The sequence below is a fragment of the Takifugu rubripes genome, chromosome 2, assembly GCF_901000725.2.
Source record: "Takifugu rubripes chromosome 2, fTakRub1.2, whole genome shotgun sequence".
NCBI classification, from domain to species: domain Eukaryota; kingdom Metazoa; phylum Chordata; class Actinopteri; order Tetraodontiformes; family Tetraodontidae; genus Takifugu; species Takifugu rubripes.
Window position 1 is genome coordinate 7750656 of NC_042286.1, and position 17095 is coordinate 7767750.

Consider the following 17095-nt stretch of genomic DNA (forward strand, 5'->3'; position numbering starts at 1 on the left):
GCATGAAGAAGACAAACTTGACAGAACTATTCAAACCCAGGTAACATGACTGTTCAGAAAACCTTCTGACCATAGTGCAGCTGTAGAATAGATGTTCTTAAGCTTCAATAACGTCTTGACAAAATAGCCTTTTTTTATCCTCCAAATCAAATCTCATCCTCAAAAATTTTAGTGAACAAAGTTAACAAATATCGGCTTCTAATTTTGAGAGCATCAGTCTTTAAAAAAAGTTGGGAAGAGACAACATTCCTGTGTTACTAATACTCTCAAATCTTTATTACATTTACTGTGTAAAAAAAAAAATCATAGCTGACAATTCATAATCTCAAGTCAACTGGCCAATGCATGAGTAGAGATTTTAGAATCTATAATAAAAAGTGCAATTGACCTTAAATGATCAATAACTGCTCTATCCCTGTTTGGTTTTGGTATTAAGGTAATTATACCTTGCTTCGTTGTTACAAGTGTGTTGCCATACACAAGAGCAATTCTCTAATATCATCTCAGAACTGACAGAAGTCAGTTCTAAGTCCCTCCGGGGCTGGTGATTTACCCAAAGCCATTTTCTTTTCAGCTGTATCATCTCTCCTACTTTTAAATCCCATTGATGAATATACATTTTGGTAGAATCTAAATATTTCTTCTAAATTGGGCACCATTGCATTAGAAGCATTCGGAGTACTGATTGCATTTCTCCCCTGTACAAAAGTTCAAATCTGTGCATCTCAAAGGTCGCGAGTTCAACACCTTGTCGATGCACTTCCGGTTACGAGCGGTCCAATCTGAGGGAAAACCACTTTAATCATCGCATTGTTCTACAGCCGGGCCGCATTTTCTTGGTTATTATTCGGCAATGGGTCATATATAAAAATGAAATTAGGGGATTGGTTGCCATCCACGGCGCCGCCGCACAGCGGAGGTGACATCACGCCTCTACCCGGACAGAAGCCCCCCTCAGCCGGCAGAGATGCCAGAACACCGCGGCCATTAGCCGAACGTTCCCCGCGTTGGGAGACAGCTGTCGTGGTTTCACCTGTAATCCCGCAGCTGTGAGCCACGCCGTCCGCTCCGATCCTTCACGCAATCCCTCTTTCCTCTTGAAAATACATTTCAAATTTCGCTTGCGCGCTAACGCGAAAAATGACCCATTTCACCCTCCGTAGTGTGGAATCATAACAGCGCAGCTGCTCGGGGAGGCAGCAGTAGCATTAGGGCGTTTTACTTCAGTGGCCTTCGGGCTGTTATTGGGGGTGTCCGTGTTTTACACTAAGATGACCGCGCTTGTTCCCCGCCACGGCGCCTGAAATGGGATGGATCTGGGTGTGTTTTCAGAAAATACGGCGCAGAATGAGGCTCGAACGCTTCAGAGAGCTGGGGAGACAGTATCCAGTCTTCTGCTTTCTCCTGCTGGTCCTGCTGTTCTCCACCGTGCTTTTAAACAGGTCCCCCCCCCCCCACACACACACATACACACACACACACACAATGTGCCTGCCTGAGTTTTTAAATTGTCTTACAGCATATTTATTTCCACAGATATATCCACATCATAATGGTGTTTTGGTCCTTCCTGGCTGGAGTGGTCACCTTCTACTGCTCTCTGGGTCCCGAGTCTCTGCTTCCAAACATCTTTGTCTCCATCAAACCAAAGCCGAAGGTAGGTGTGGTGCTGCTGAATGCATTTGCAACAATGGCAATATATCTACAAGCTCAGGGTAACTTATTTCCTTTGCCCTGTAGTCATACCAGCAGGAGCTGTTTCCACTGGGCCACAGCTGTGCCGTCTGTGGAAAGATCAAGTGCAAAAGACACAGGTGAGACTCCTGCTCATCTCAGTATGAGCAGCGCTGCAGGAAGCCCCAGCGTTGTGTCCAGTTGTGTCCAAATGTCCAGTTTTCCCACCTATTTACAAAAAGGAAACATTGTTCAGTATAAGTGATACACCGGCTGAGAAAAACCTTCCCTTTTAATATTCATTTTACTACCATTTCCTTGCAGAGTTGAAACCTTTCTGTGTCTATAATGTAAATTCACACAATGTATCCCTTTATTTACAGGTGGTAGTTTAGTATTTATACACAGTTCTTCCGAATTCCTAATCTGCAACAGCTTCTCTGTCAACTGATTGAGGGCTCTTTGTTTTGTTTTTTATCATACTTTTTTCTCCTTACTCTTTTTAAGTGTCCTCCATTTAAAGGAGGAGAAAGACAAGTGTATATACTGCATCAGCATATTCTTTGTGAATTAAACACTGTAATATCTTAAATGTTTCAAATTGAAAGGGTTTAAAATAAAAAAGCCTCATAGATCTGCTCTGTTTGATTCAACATATGCTCCCTCTCCTACTAACACATACAGGGATGGGCAAATCCAGTCCTCGAGGGCCGTATCCAAGCCAGACGTTCTGTCCTACACTCACCTGGGGTTCCATTTACCTGGTGAAAGCGTTTCCTGCCTGGTAGGATGTAAATCCCGGCTTGAATGCAACCCTCCACGAATGGATTTGACCTCCTCTGATGGGCAAGTCCAATCCATGAAGGCTGGAATCCAGCCAGGTTTTGCATCCTACCAGGGAGAAACCGCTTTCACCAGGTAAATGGAACCCCAGGTGAGTGTTTACCTGTAGGACAGAAAGTCTGGCTTGGATACGGCCCTCGAGGACTGGATTTGCCCATCCCTGTTATAGAATAACACAGGGTTCCACAGCGCCACCTAGCGTTTGTATTTGACTCTCTTTCCCCACTTTGCAGACCAACATTACTACTGGAAAAGTACCAACCCTGGCTTGACCTAAAAATCCCTTCTAAAGTGGATGCATCTCTTTCAGAGGTAATATGCACACACCAACACGACAATAACAGCAGTATCATTGATTTTTACTATGTTCTCCATTTTTCTAAAGATTCTGGAGCTGGTTTTGGAAAATTTTGTGTATCCCTGGTACAGGTAAGCATGCTTTCCTGTATTTTTATTTGAGTAGTGTAGAATAAAGGATGACAGAAGTGTGTTTTTGTTCTCAGAGACATCACCGATGACGAGGCGTTTGTGGATGAACTGAGGGTGACGCTGCGATTCTTTGCTGCTGTTTTAGTCCGCCGAACCCAGAAGGTGATAAGTCAGAATATCTGGGGTCACATTAGATTGTTGTTACATTCTTCTATCTCTGTCTCAGGTGGATGTGGCGTCCCTCATCACTAAAAAGCTTCTTAAAGTTTCCATGAAGCACATTGAAATCATTAGCAAAGCAAGACAAAAAGGTACGGACTCCCTTTTTAAAACGTTTTAGCTTAAAAAAAAAAAAGGAAGCCCAACAAAACTTTCTTTCTATAGTAAAGAACGCGGAGCAGCTCCAACAAGCTGCCCTGGAGGAATATGGCCCCGACCTCCACATCGCCCTGCGCAGTCGCAGAGATGAGCTCCTCTACCTCAGGAAGCTGACCGAGATGCTCTTCCCCCACATTCTGCCCCCGAAGGCTACAGACTGCAGGTAAGGGACTTCTGCTCCTTATGGCTCGCCATCTTTAGCCCTTCCCTCCTCCCCTCCTCCCCTCCTCCTCTCCCCCCCTCCTCCCCTCCTCCCCTCCTCCTCTCCTCTGGGAAGAGTTCTGACAGCATTCGTAGATAAGCATCACTCTCATTTCCTGCTGCTTTATCTCCTCACTCCTCTTAGATCTCTTACTCTCCTGATAAGAGAAGTCTTGGCTGGTTCTGTCTTTCTTCCTTCACTGGACTACTTGGCTGATCCTGTGAGTGTAGACGCGTTCAAGTCAACGTTAATCTTCAGATTTCTGACCCCCTAAGTGTGATCGGCTGTTGCTTCTGAGCATCAGGTCGCACCTTGATGGGTAAACTCCGCCCTCTGTACAGGCAGAGTTGTTAGAAATTTGAATTTTATAACTGCACGTATTATTCTTATTGAAGTGCAGCTGGTCCTTATGTCCTCTGTGTGTTTGTCTGACTGCTCTGCTGAACTTTCAGGACACCGTCAATCATTTACTCTTGATATTCATGGACAACTCGCCTGTAAGTCTATGATAAAACTGCACCTGATGTGCACGTTCCCTCGGGTTTAAACGTATGACTGAAGCGATGTTTGTTCCTCCAGCCTGAAGAAGCGACAGAACCCTCCTCAGCCTTGGTTCCTTTCCTGCAAAAGTACTCTGACACGCGCAGCAAAAAGCCGTCTGTAAGCGTTTTCAGGTTCTGTCCCTGGTGTCCCTCCGTAGCTTCTTTTTAAATCTGCACCCTGTCTTCTTTCTTCAGGTGCTGAAGCTGGAATTGAAGGAAATCAGGGAACAGCAGGACCTTCTGTTCCGTTTCATGAACTTCCTGAAGCAGGAAGGGGCCGTCCACGTGCTTCAGTTCTGCCTGGCAGTCGGTAAGGGCAGCCCAAACATTTGCATTTCTTGAACACAAACCTTGGCTTCATAAAATGCCCCGTATAAATCTGCACGTTCTGAAGTTTAACCACGTTTGTTGCAGCTACGCGACAGCCACTCGGTAGGTTTACATGCACAGATTAATCAAGCTATGCTTAAAACTAGATTTTGGCGCCTCTTTGGAATTTGTTCCTTGTCCCAGTTTACATGCAACAGAGAAAATCGCATAACTGACAGGAAGATATCCCCCTCCTCAACACTAGGTGGCGACATGCGTCTGCTCAGCGGGTTAATAAGTCTTCTGGTTGACTTATGCCATCGCCTAATAAACGACACCCGTTAGGGGGCAGATGGGTATTTGCAGGAAGATGGATAATGTTATAGCTTTCTTAGATGTTTTTGTTCCGGGGCCACGCGGGGAGTGCGACAGACACACTTGCGTTGTCTAGTTTCACTCCGATTAAATCATATACATCCCAAAATAAACTGATTTCAAGCAACTGTTCCTTTTTTCAAGTGTCCTGTAAATGTAGAGTGTGAACTCATGATGGAGAAGCTGTTAATTATCAATAAAGAAACGGGCGACCCGTGTGACCTTTGTCTTCTCAGAGGAGTTCAACGATCGGATCCTGTGCCCGGAGCTGTCCGACTCCCAGAAGATGATGCTCCACGAAGAACTGAGGAAGATCTATGAGACCTACTGCTTGGAGGAGAGCATCGACAAGATCCGCTTCGATCCTTTCATAGTGGAGGAAATCCGCAACAGTACGCGGCAGGCGCCTTCTCTGCCTTTGCTGCGTGTGCTTGCCGGTAAAGAGGCTGATTCTTGCTTGACTTTGCAGTTGCGGAGGGGCCGTATCCACAGGTGGTGAGGCTGCAGACCATGAGGTGTTTGTTCGAGGCCTACGAGCACGTCCTCTCCCTCCTGGAGAATGTTTTCGCGCCCATGTTTTGTCACAGCGACGAGGTCAGTTTGCCTCTCTTAGATGTGAGCAGTGATGTGATCTAGTGAGTGATTTAAGACAAAAAGACCCATGCAGCGCCGTCCGTCTGTCTTCTGTACGTGCCTGCCTCTGGTTTCTGTTCCTGCTGCGTTTGCATTCATTTATTCATTCGTTTTTACAGTACTTCCGCCAGCTTCTCCGAGGGGCAGAGTCCCCCGCCAGGAGCTCCAGGATGAGCAGGTAGGTTCTGTGCCAAATAAAAGCTGCATTGATCCATTAATATTGAATGCTGGGGCCAAAATTTGATAATGTAACAATGTTTTTTAATGTTTTTCATGATATAAAGTTCATGTTTGTCTTAATGGAGTTGAGAACGATCTACATTAGCATTAAGACTAGCATTTGTTTCATGAAACCCGGCCTAAAAAAAGTTTGGTTAGGACCGAACTGTGATGTTTTCTGTCACGGGGTGTGGTGCGTCTGTGGCCACGGGGCCCTGCCACTAACTCCTTGTGCATATTGTTCCAGAAATAGCCTCAGTCTGGATGACATTCGGTGAGTATATGGCATCAGTGTACTGATCCAACCGGTGCCTGACTGAGCAGTGCCACTGCACGCCGATTCAAACGCCATCCTTCGCTGACTGGTCTTATGAGGGAACGTGACGCTGCCTTTTTTAAAACGCTCACAGCCCCCGCAATCAGGGCTTTGTCTCCATAAGCGCTAGCTGAAGATGTGACGATGGCGTAGCATTCGGATGCTAATTCAGCTCCAGTTGGGGTTTTAATCTGCTGGCGCCGCAGATGCAAATGAGGATTAGACAAGCAACGATAACCAATTTTAAAATTGAAGCGCATGTCTTCATTAATCAAATGTTAATCAAAGGAACAAAGCAACTTTTCGTTGTGCAAGTTTTTCCACGTATCGTTTCTGAGGGTTAGGCATGAGGGGAAACTTCTTAGAAGAAATCGTTTTGAGGTTGAGGTCGAGCAACACGGATATCCGCGCTTCTACTGACAGTCCATTTTATGACAAGTGACCAACAGCGAGCCTCAGCTCCTTCCATTTAGTCAAACCAGTAACTTCCCTTCCCACTCTGCCCGTGTCTCCACCCTTCCCTTCATCTCTGTCACGCCTCCACCGTGCTGTGTTTGTCTGATTCAATGACCACCATACTGCCTGTCCTGGTATGATCCACGGTTCGCTTCCTCCTCTTGCCTGTGGGGGGGCCATGTGACCCCCATTCTGCCTTTAGTTCCTGCGACTGGAGCCCCGAGTCCCCATCCTCGCTGTTCACCGCCTGTGGCAGCTCTTCACCTGCATCTTTTAGCTCCCTCCATGCCCAGCCCACGCTCACAACTTTCCCATACGGCTCACTATCCCACCGCCACTCATCACCCAAGTAAGTCAGGGTCCATTCACGTGTCACCGCTCACCCAGTGTGATGTCATGCTGTATTCCCTACCCCCCAGTCCAGCCCAGACACCTGCATGATGGGCCCTGATGCATGGATCCCTTTTTTCTGTCCCTCATGTCGTGAGTGCTAAAGCCCCATCTGTTGCATTCACTGGTGTGTTTAATTTGGGGCTCAGCAACATTACCGTCAGTCATTGATTTATTTCATGTTGCCATGCACCGGTGATGGTGCACCAGTAATGACATCACTCTATTCTGGAATTTTGTTGCTTTTGTACCGGAACAATATCAAAACGTATTAGCTGATATCCCTCGCGCTCAGTCTAATATTTTCCTCCAAAGTAAAAAAACATTGTGACGTCACGTACACTAGTACTTCACGGCACATTCTTTCTTACGCCGAAGACCATCGCTTCGTTTGACCTCAGTGTTGAACCCAGGCATTTCAGTGTGAGATGGCTGTGATGTGACAGTGTGTCTGCTTTTTGCTTCTCCTCCAGCAGTTTTCATACAGATGCTTGGTTATTTCCTCAGCCCCCCTCCTGCTCATTCCCCCGCGGTTCCTGTTTGTCACGTTCCTTTAGAAGTCTTATATGTTCCGTCGCGCATCCACGTCATTGTCCGGCTCTTTGCCCGCAGGAACACGTCGAAGAGGGGCGAGTCCTTCGGGATCAGCCGCATCGGCAGCAAAATCAAAGGAGTGTTCAAGAGCACGACCATGGAGGGTGCGATGCTGCCGTCCTCCGGCCTGGTGGAGGGAGAGGATGACTTGGTGAGAGGGACTGTCGCGCAACCTGTTGAAATCGGAAGCACTCCTCTTAGTCACCACATGGGGGCGTTGCCGCGCAGAGTGACCCTCGATGAGCGTCCCCACACACAGAGGAATAAAACCTTCCATTGGTTCCCAGAATGTTGAACTCAGATGTTCCGTACAGTCAGACAACACTGGGAATATATCCAGAAGCATATGTGGTTCTCAAGTCAGTATTTATTATTCTTAAGGGGAAAAAGTGTATTTTTTGAGCTATTTTTGTCTGAAAAGAATACTTGTACATGCTCATCATCCATGGTGTTCAGCAGAGTTTAGGACTTTTATTTTAAACTGTTGTGAATAAGAACGCTTTAACTTTGGGGGAAAAAAAACTAACTCCACTCAAATGTAAGCTGTCTCGCCTGCTATTCAAGGTGGAGGAAGCCATGATGGTGCTGGAGGATGATTCCCCCATGGAGGCAGCATCCAGCCCCACCACTCCACGAAACCTGTTGGCCTGGAACATCACCATCCCATACATCGATTTCTTCGACGACGACGTGAAGCGGGAGAGGATCCCCGTGTTCTGCATCGATGTAGAGCGCAACGACCGGAAAGCAGGTGAGGTGAAGGACCCGACCTGCTGCCATCAGAGGCAGGAAGCGGTTCTTCTGCTTCGCTGCCTGATGGTTTTACATAATATGGGCAAGAAGTTACATGCACGACACTGTAGGAGTGGTAATGATTGGCAGACATCTCTGGGAATATTTGGACAGACGAGAAACAGATGGAAAAGCTTAAACGTGCCAGAGTTGTTGAAATGAACCTGAATACGCGTCGTCGTCTGTTTCCTTCTCAGCTGTGTTCATTCTAAGCTAATTTAGGTTAGAAAAAACTGACCCCAGACATCAAAAGAAGTGACTCCACGTATAATTAGAGTCCTGTCCAACTGGAAGAACTTTTCCCGTCTTTTCCGTTTCTCCAAACGCTCCTCCCAGCAACAGAATACATATTTCCTCTCCCTTGTTTTGCTCCATGAGTTACCGATACCAAACAGTTTACTGCTTCTTTCTGAAAACGCGCAATTATTTCAGTAATGGAAAAAGAACCTCAGGAGATGGGACTGGTTTAATGCCAGCAAGTGAGAACTCACAAATGTGTCCCTGGTGATATTCTGGAGCTAAGCAGATACTTTGGGGAGGATTCAAATTCATATAAATCTGAATAAAGGAGTAAACTCTGCTGGAGTGCTGCAGCGTTTCAACATGTCTCTTACGTAAAGTGAAAACGGGCTGCAAATACGTCTCACTGATGCCGTTAATTTGAGACGAACTATTGCTTTTGTGTGTCTGCAGTGGGGCATGAGACCGAGCACTGGTCGGTCTACAGGAGGTACCTGGAGTTCTATGTCCTCGAGTCAAAGCTGACAGAGTTTCATGGTAAGTTCTCTACGTCAGCAGTTTTTTAAATTTCCGTTTTTAAAATCCCAGTTCACACAGAAGGGAGCAACATCCGGACTCACCAGCAGAACATTACCTCCATACGTCATGCCGTTTTTATGGCTTATATAGGAGTCACACAATGTGTGTGTGTGGTGGGGGTGTGTGTAGGGGCCAGTGAATTATTTTCCCTCATCCTATCACCCTCTGCAGGCTCGTTTCCAGACACGCAGCTGCCATCAAAGAGAATCATCGGCCCCAAGAATTACGAGTTCCTGACGTCGAAGCGCGAGGAGTTCCAGGAGTATCTTCAGGTAGGGCTCCTTGGTACAGTCTCGAATGTGGCGCATTTATTCTCAGAGGACGGAGGGACCGCTTCCATAAAATTGCCAATTGTTAAAGGAATTTTGTTGTCCAGGAGGGGTCCCAAAAGACTCTGACAAATTCTATCCATTTGGTAATTATGAGGCGGAACATGGAAAACAAAGGGCAGCTCGGGAGTTGTTCAAGGCCACTTGTTTGAGTCAAGACATGCTGAAATGCATTTCCTCTCCAGAAACTTCTGCAGCACCCGGAGCTGAGCAACAGCCAGCTGCTGGCCGACTTTCTGTCCCCCAACAGCACCGAGTCTCAGTTCCTGGACAGGATGCTGCCTGACGTGAACCTGGGTACAGTAAGAGTGTGTCGGATTGATGTGATGGATTGGGTCGGGGGCGGCCAAACCTCTCCAGCGGGGTGCAGAGATGTTTGCGCAGCCCGACCTTGGGTTTGAGTGAAAAGATGGTGATGGTGAGTTGTTGGGAAGCAATAAATCAATGAGATAAAATATTTATGTTTTGCAGGGAAAATCATTAAATCGGTGCCCAGCAAACTGATAAAAGAGGTGAGTCATGCACTGCTGGGGTGTGTGTGCATGCAGGGCCTTGTGGGTGGTGTCTTAGCAACAGTGCAATGTTTTATTAGCGTTTCCAAGTGATGCTTTTCCTTCATCAGAAAGGGCAACATCTGGAGCCTTTCATCCAGTCGTTCTTCAACTCCTGCGAATCCCCCAAACCCAAGCCCAGCCGCCCTGAGCTCACCATCCTCAGCCCTACCTCGGAAAATGACAAAAAGGTTAGGGGTTCTTTCTCATGGTCATCAGACTCTCCGGGGCTTTTCCTCCGCTGCCTGGCTTCCCATCAGAAGCTCAAAATTTAGTTTGGCATTTATTTACGCTGGAGGGCGGCCAGTCATGCTTTCCAGGTCAAAGAAGAAAATGACTGATCTGATGACTGTTTTCTTTCAAAAGAGTTCCAGTGAAATGATCCGCATTTTATTTTAAATTTTTGAATTGTGGAACAGCGAAAAAGCCGTTTCGCAAATTTGTTCCGGCAGCACGAACAGCGCCCCCTAACGGCACCACTGCGGACTTTAAATACAGACTTTACGTTTCCTATAGCAACAGAAACGTATCTGCAAGGTTTATTCAGCCTTCTGTTTCTTTTAACTTGCATTATTGACGTCTGCACGACACTTTCTACTTAACACTAATTATGCGGGGTTTAATTAAAAAGTATTAAGCAAATTATACACAATTATACACAGTACATAACGTACGCAGAACATAAACCAGTTTTTGCTGTGCGCACTCACTGCCTTATCACTCTTTTAAAACTGATGTCTTCAAGTATTACTCAAACATCTGCAGGGACCTTAGATGCCCTCAACCTGAATCACCGTCCCACAGTCCCTGACAGTGATAAATGGAACGAGCAGCTAGGCTCTCTATCTGTTCCTGGATAAGTCCCATCCGTGTCAAAGGTCTTGGTAATTAAATCAGTAAGTCCTCACCCAGGCGGGACTCATCAGGCTCGCGTTGTGTAACAGGACATCCTGTTGCCAGTAAAACTTAGGTGTAAAACGAGGTTTGTGGCATGGTTCTTCGCACACAGATCTCATCTGGCCGGAACCTTTCTGGGAAGTAAAAGGACTTTAAAAGGAGTCACCTTCTGGGCTTCAGGACATCTGTTCCACACAGGGGGGTCGACTTTCTGTCCTGCATTTACAAAAACCATTTAAACTCTCTGCACGAGACATAAACTCCACTCATTCGCAATAACCCGAGTGTGTTTTTAAACCATCAAATATGAGAAGAAAATGACACGGTGCTCCGTCCTTGTCTCCCAGCTCTTCAATGAGCTCTTCAAAAACAACGCCAACCGGTCAGAAATGGCCGAGAAGAGACACAACCAGAATTACTTCATGGAAATGACCACTGTGGACGGGGTGTACGACTACTTGATGTATGTGGGTAAGTCCCGCCCACTGCTTATGCACTATTCTACTCACCACCGGTAGATGTTCTCTTTCTTATTCAGTGTCCTGTGATGCTAAAACCACTGCAGTCAAGAATCAGTCTGACATTTATTCAGAATTTAAGATTGATTGATTTATTTTTTTAACACAGAAGAACTTCCTCACTGAATTCATACCGCGCCCCCGCTCTTGTTTGTCCTAACCCATGTAAACAGAGAGTATCTTTTAATCCCATCGTTCCACTGCTGGCAGAGACCTTGAATGCGTGGTGGAAACAGGCAGGGAATAAGAAAGTCTCCAGACATTTTTACTGCGCATTTGAGTTACATGGTGCTGTAAAATGAACTTGTAATATACATTCTTTAAGCGTGCATACGTTTTTATGAAATCACTGAAGCTCTTCATGTCCTCAGGCTCGTTTCCTGTATTTTTCCCACTCCCTCCAGGACTCTGTTTTTTTTCCCCCAATGGATCCCCATCATCGTGATCACTTCTCCAGATCCATTACATATATATTGACTCTTTCCCCCTCTCGCTGTCTGCAGCCAGAGTCGTCTTCCACATCCCTGACTGGCTGCACCACCTGTTGATGACGGGCAGGATCCTGTTCAAAAACACCCTGGAAGCCTACACAGACCACTGCCTGCACTACAAACTCAACCAGGTGGTGCAGGAGCACCGGCTGGTGTCCCTCATCACCCTGCTCAGAGGTAAAAAGAAAAGCGTTAGGAAAAAAAGAACGCTGCCTCTGAAATGGCCACGGAAACGATCCAGTCGCTCTGCATCTTTATGCTCCCAGACAACGTCTTCTGCGAGAGCAGTCCGCCGCGTTCGCTCGAAGAGAAGCAGATGAGGGCGAAGAGGACGTTTGAGGAGATGATGTCTTACATTCCAGGTATACAAGTCTGCTGTTCCTACCCCAGATTACTGTCCGCCTCCCACCCGAGAATCAAGCCGCGCAGCGCACGTCAGCGGGAGATTTCTATAGCCATTTATCTTTCAGACTTCCTGGGGAAATGTATGGGAGAAGAGGCCAAGTATGAAGGAATACGTCTCCTCTTTGATGGATTGCAGCAGCCGATTCTGAACAAACAGGTACGAAGGTACAAGGACAAACTCGCGAATGTTTGTTCACCTCTGACCCCCTGCTGGGAAAGGGAGGACAAAGATACTAAACAGCACTTTGCTTTTTTGTTCTCCCTCCTCTCACGCAGTTGACGTATGTGCTGTTGGACATCGCCATTCAAGAGCTTTTCCCCGAGCTGAACAGGGTAACACTGATGCCCTCTGCGTTTCCATCGATCTAATCCTTTATTTTAGCCCTATTTTTTTGCGTAACAATGGTAGGAAATGGACAGGGATTGTGCATCTTTACGCCTGCTTCTTCCACCCTTCACCCGACGTTCCTGTGTAGTTATTTTTAGCTTATCGTTCCGAACCTTATGAACTTAAATAGCTCAAGGATTCATTCGAGGGAAACCAGGGGGATGATTGTTAGAGCGCATAAGGCTTTTGTTGTTCTTCTTCAGGGGCAGAAGGAGGCTGCCGCTGCCGTGGCTCCGTGGATGTGAAACAGCCCATTACAGCAGCCTGAAGCGTTGCTCTGTGATTAAAGCCTGCTCAGCTAACACCTGTGCTTCTCTTGTTTTGTGCCAACCACTTTTTAAAATGTGTACATAAATGATTGGCAACTGGATTCATTCTGTAACAAATATATGTATAAAATATTTGCAGTGTGTTTGTGGTAATTCAGTGCAAACCTTCCTAATATATATACACACACACACATATATATGGAAATTCAATTTGAGCTTTAGAAAGTGTCTCTAACACCAGCCTGCCCTCTAGTTCTGAAGGTATGTGGGCATCTGTCCATGTTCTGGAGGAGGTTTCAGTTTTATCAGTCTTGGACGAGCTTTAGAGGATCAGAGACGGACATAAGAGCGGCAGCAGCAGCAGCAGCACGCCGAGGCTGTGGGCTGCAGAGGAGGCCGAGCCCCTGACTGTGATCCGGCCCTCCACTGCTGGATATACGCGCTTCTGCTGCGAGATATATTTAGAGAACACAGAAATGTCCAAGTCACCTGAAAGAGAGGAGTCAGAGCGTAAGAATCTTGGCGTTTTCCAGGATACGCTGCTGAACGTGATGCTGTTCTATAAAGACTTGGCATCACTTTAGGCTGATATCCCCTTGTGTTTGTGTCTTTTTGACCTCGGCCCTCTTGAAGTCAGTGTCATTAATTATTATTTTAGGCAAATCTGTACTTCCAGGGTGTAAATGCCAAGATTTAAACCATCTTCACTGATTTCAAACAAAACACTGTTTGAAATTCCCAAATCGATCCTGGAATGACCCTATTGTCCTTCAAACATCTCTTTTCTGCTCTCGATAAAATCTCCCGCGATTTACTTCTCCAAAGTGCGTCCGTTTCATTAAAGACACAACTTAGAGCAATTAACCATCCTGGTTTTTACTTCCCATCTACAGGAACTACAATCTAAAACTGGCTTGCACAGGCAACTCCCACATGGTTATTTTTTGTGGTGGGTCATGCTGACAGCTTTTCGGAGCAGCACAGGCTGACATAACTGCGCGGTTATTGACCAGAGATGGCTGCACTGATGGAGCTTGAGTTTAGAGAGCAAATTACAGGACCAGCATCTGAAACGTGGCATTCATCCTAAATAAACAACCCCCAGTCTGAGTTTTTCTCCGCTGCTTCTTCTCTTCCTTCCTTCCTTATTCATTATTGTTGGTTCTCTCTTTTCCAAAGGCTGACTTTTCAATTGTTTTCTTTCTTTTTTTTTTGATGACCCTTGAACCTGATCCAGATAAAAAGCTCTGTCTGGGTGACACATCCTTTCTGTTAACAGATGTGTTGGGGTCAGGGGTGAGTTTCTCTATGAATATGCCCTAATCCTCACATGCTTATGTGACATTTGCAGCTGGAGTGAATCTGGAGGTGAAATGTTTGTGTGGTTTTTATGTTGAGGCGTGGCTCCATTTATGAAAACTGCAGGCAATAGAGCAAAAATCAAATTATAAGTGATCATTTTTTTCTATATTTTTATATTTAATAATGTTAAAAGTCCCTAAAAATGCTCAGATAAATAAATAATTGAATGTGATGTTATTCTGCTGTGCTGTAATGTGAATGAGGGCCAGCTCTGACTTCATAGGAAATTTCAAAATAAGTAAAACTGATTGATTTGCTCCTGGCTGTTGCTCCAGATTCTATCGTCATGACAATGAGCATTAACTCTGGAGTTATTTCAGACCATTAGATTAGAATTTGTTAAACACCACCGCTCACCTGTGTTATGCTTCAGTAACTCCTCCTTGATCATGCTGAAACCGTCACCACCGTCCACCAGATATGACGGCATGGTCACCTTGTACGTCCTCTCCGGGTCTATGGGCTCATATTTGGGTACGCGGCACTCAGTGCAAAGTGCCGACAGAGACGTGACGCGTTGGTTCACTGGTTTGGACAGGTCGTACTTGACATGGAAGCCTGCAAAAGTCCAAAAATAAAATAACCAAGGTTTTTTCTATGTAGATGATAATGTAATGCTGGTTATAGGCTCGGCCAAGTCTTTCTTTATGTAACTCTAAGCTAACTGGTTGCAAATGTATTGGCAATTAAGCTAAAGAGTGTTACTGTGGAAGACCCAAGAATAAAAGGAAAAACTTGGCAGGATGAAGAGAGAGCCAGAAAACAGACCTGAGACTTGCAGAAACTCTCCTGACATGCTTCCAAATCTGTGGACGGCATGTTCGAACGCCTTCTTCACCGTTGACCCTTTTATCTGCACCAAGTCAACAGTCCCTCCGAACGGCAAGACAGTGAGGACGTCCTCCATAGTTATGGAGCCTAAAGATAATGGCAAATACCACGATGACGAGAAGCAGGGACTTGTCTTGCAGTCGTGGACAAACATTTACCGTTCTTGTAGCGCTCATCGATGGGAGCCCGTATGGCTCCGCTGTTCAGCATACAAAGGCTCACGTGGTTCCACTGCAGCTCGCTGGAGAATTTGATGTTGTGGTCGATCTGCAACAAGGAAAACAGTGAACCTGACCTTGGCAGGCTAATGGCTAACCCTAGTTTTCCCAGCTAAACCATCTGAAGAGCAAGGTTTTCGGACTACGGTAAAGGATGAACTCTGATTGTCGTTACCATGCCATCGCAGATCAGGTTGCCGAGGTTACACTCCCGAAATCGGCACTCTTCAAACGTGCCGTTGAGATAAACTAAGGTTTGCCCGACATACTGTGAGGAGTACTGAGCCAGGTCTTTCTTCCACCTGTTGACCTCAGCCAGGACGTCCGGATCTGAGAGTCAGAATGAGGGTTATGAAAACACAAGAAGAACTCGTGATTGCACTGTTGATGAATTGAGCGGAGCAGATGGGCCCACCCTGAGGGACGCTGCTGTCCAGTAGGATTGGGTTTCCTGCAGCCTTGATTACTTTTCCAGCATCGTCAAATGTGACCCTCAAGTAACCGAGGTATTTTCCAAAGGCAAAAGCTTGGACCACCGGGACGTTTCTCCCATCGTCAGACCTCACTATAAAAGGATAAGGACCTACAGGCACTTCAGTGGACGGGGCTTTTCCTGCAGAGACACATGTGCCTGTGTAGTGCTGCCGAGCATTTCATCTTATCTAAAATTCAGCTATTTACACAAATACCAGTATAAAGGAAGGTGTTGGTGTGTCCTCCGATGACGACGTCAACCCCTCTCACTCGCTTGGCGATCTGCTGATCCACATCAAAGCCGGAGTGACCCAAGGCGATGATCTTATCATAACCCAGGGTTTCCAGTTTGTCCACCTGGACCTGGAGCGCCTCCACTTCCTCGTTAAATTTAAGATGTGGGCCTGAAACACGAAAAAAGTAGAAATAAAATCCACCTCTGCCTCAAGGGGAATTAAGGGTTTACCTGGCATAGATAGGAAGGGGGTCTCGGCGGTGGTGTAGCCCACCACGGCCACCTTCTCTGAGCCCACGTTGAGGACCGTGTAGGGCTGGAGGAAACCGCTGAGCTTTGCAGCCAGACTCTGGTCAGGTTGGATGTTCGCACTCACCACAGAACAGTTCACATTCTGGAGGAAAGGCAGGAGTCCCTCCACCCCATTATCAAACTCATGGTTCCCTAAAGCCTTAAACACAGAAGAATCAAATCAGACAGATTCCAAACTGAGAAGCGCCTAATAACCCTTAAAAAGACACACAAAGACACTTAAATAGTCGTTTACCATCGCATTATAACCAAGTTTATTCATAAAGTGCGCGGCTTCTGCGCCTTTGTAGTAGTTAAACCAAACCGTCCCCTGAAATTGGTCCCCAGCGTCCAGGAACAAAACGTTCTTTTCCTTTTTGCGGATCTCCGACACTTTGGTGAACCTCCGGGCGACCCCCGCGAAACAGGGACCCCTGGATGAGCACTTTCCCAAGTCCTCGCTGGTCTCCTCGATCCGCGCATGGTTGTCGTTGGTGTGAAGCAGCGTCAGCTCGAAGGTCCAAACTGGCCCCGCCAGTAGAGAGATGCAGACCCAGAGAGCGCACCGGCGCGACCACACGCTCATCTCGAGGCTGCGCGTAAAAACGCACTGGTGTCCCGAGGACTGTGCGGAGACGAAGGAGGCGTGGGCTTTTGCTCCGGTGATGCGCGGCGCTATACACTGGGGTCGAATCAAGATTCCATGGAAGTTTTTATGTTAGCAACTTTACACTGGCATAAAAACCGTCCCGGGAAACAACGTTTGGAGCCAGAAGGAGCTCAGCGCGTTCACGCCATTAGAATCATATTCTTGTTGTTGCCTTTAACAGCAACACTAATAAAATAATCACATACTGGGACACTA

At 46.5% G+C, this 17095-nt stretch overlaps 2 protein-coding genes across 9 annotated transcripts; one reads left to right on the top strand and one right to left on the bottom strand.

Moving 5' to 3' along the window:
• The first annotated feature begins 931 nt into the window (after positions 1-931).
• LOC101065960 (sorting nexin-14) lies at positions 932-12953 on the top strand. Of its 8 annotated transcripts, XM_029826918.1 has the most exons (30): positions 937-1442; positions 1537-1657; positions 1741-1814; positions 2751-2829; positions 2903-2946; positions 3021-3108; positions 3173-3257; positions 3331-3487; positions 3671-3746; positions 3979-4023; positions 4106-4186; positions 4264-4378; positions 4989-5144; positions 5222-5346; positions 5505-5563; positions 5852-5878; positions 6579-6725; positions 7379-7511; positions 7925-8111; positions 8846-8929; positions 9143-9243; positions 9486-9597; positions 9772-9812; positions 9923-10042; positions 11096-11219; positions 11770-11934; positions 12024-12119; positions 12228-12319; positions 12439-12495; positions 12754-12953. In XM_029826918.1, exons 1-30 carry the CDS (start codon positions 1306-1308, stop codon positions 12793-12795), a joined length of 2970 nt encoding a protein of 989 aa, XP_029682778.1. In that variant the 5' UTR covers positions 937-1305; the 3' UTR covers positions 12796-12953. The 8 variants fall into 8 exon arrangements, with proteins under 8 accessions (XP_029682792.1, XP_029682767.1, XP_029682770.1 ...); XM_029826907.1 differs by having other exon boundaries at positions 934-1442; positions 12024-12319; XM_029826941.1 differs by lacking the exon at positions 6579-6725 and having other exon boundaries at positions 938-1442.
• LOC101065733 (5'-nucleotidase) lies at positions 11336-16889 on the bottom strand. The gene is made up of 9 exons (XM_003962701.3): positions 16487-16889; positions 16171-16390; positions 15920-16108; positions 15646-15843; positions 15406-15560; positions 15171-15279; positions 14950-15099; positions 14539-14739; positions 11336-13308 (listed from the first exon to the last, which is right to left on the bottom strand). Exons 1-9 carry the CDS (start codon positions 16814-16816, stop codon positions 13142-13144), a joined length of 1719 nt encoding a protein of 572 aa, XP_003962750.3. The 5' UTR covers positions 16817-16889; the 3' UTR covers positions 11336-13141.
• Between the last annotated feature and the right edge of the window lie 206 nt (positions 16890-17095).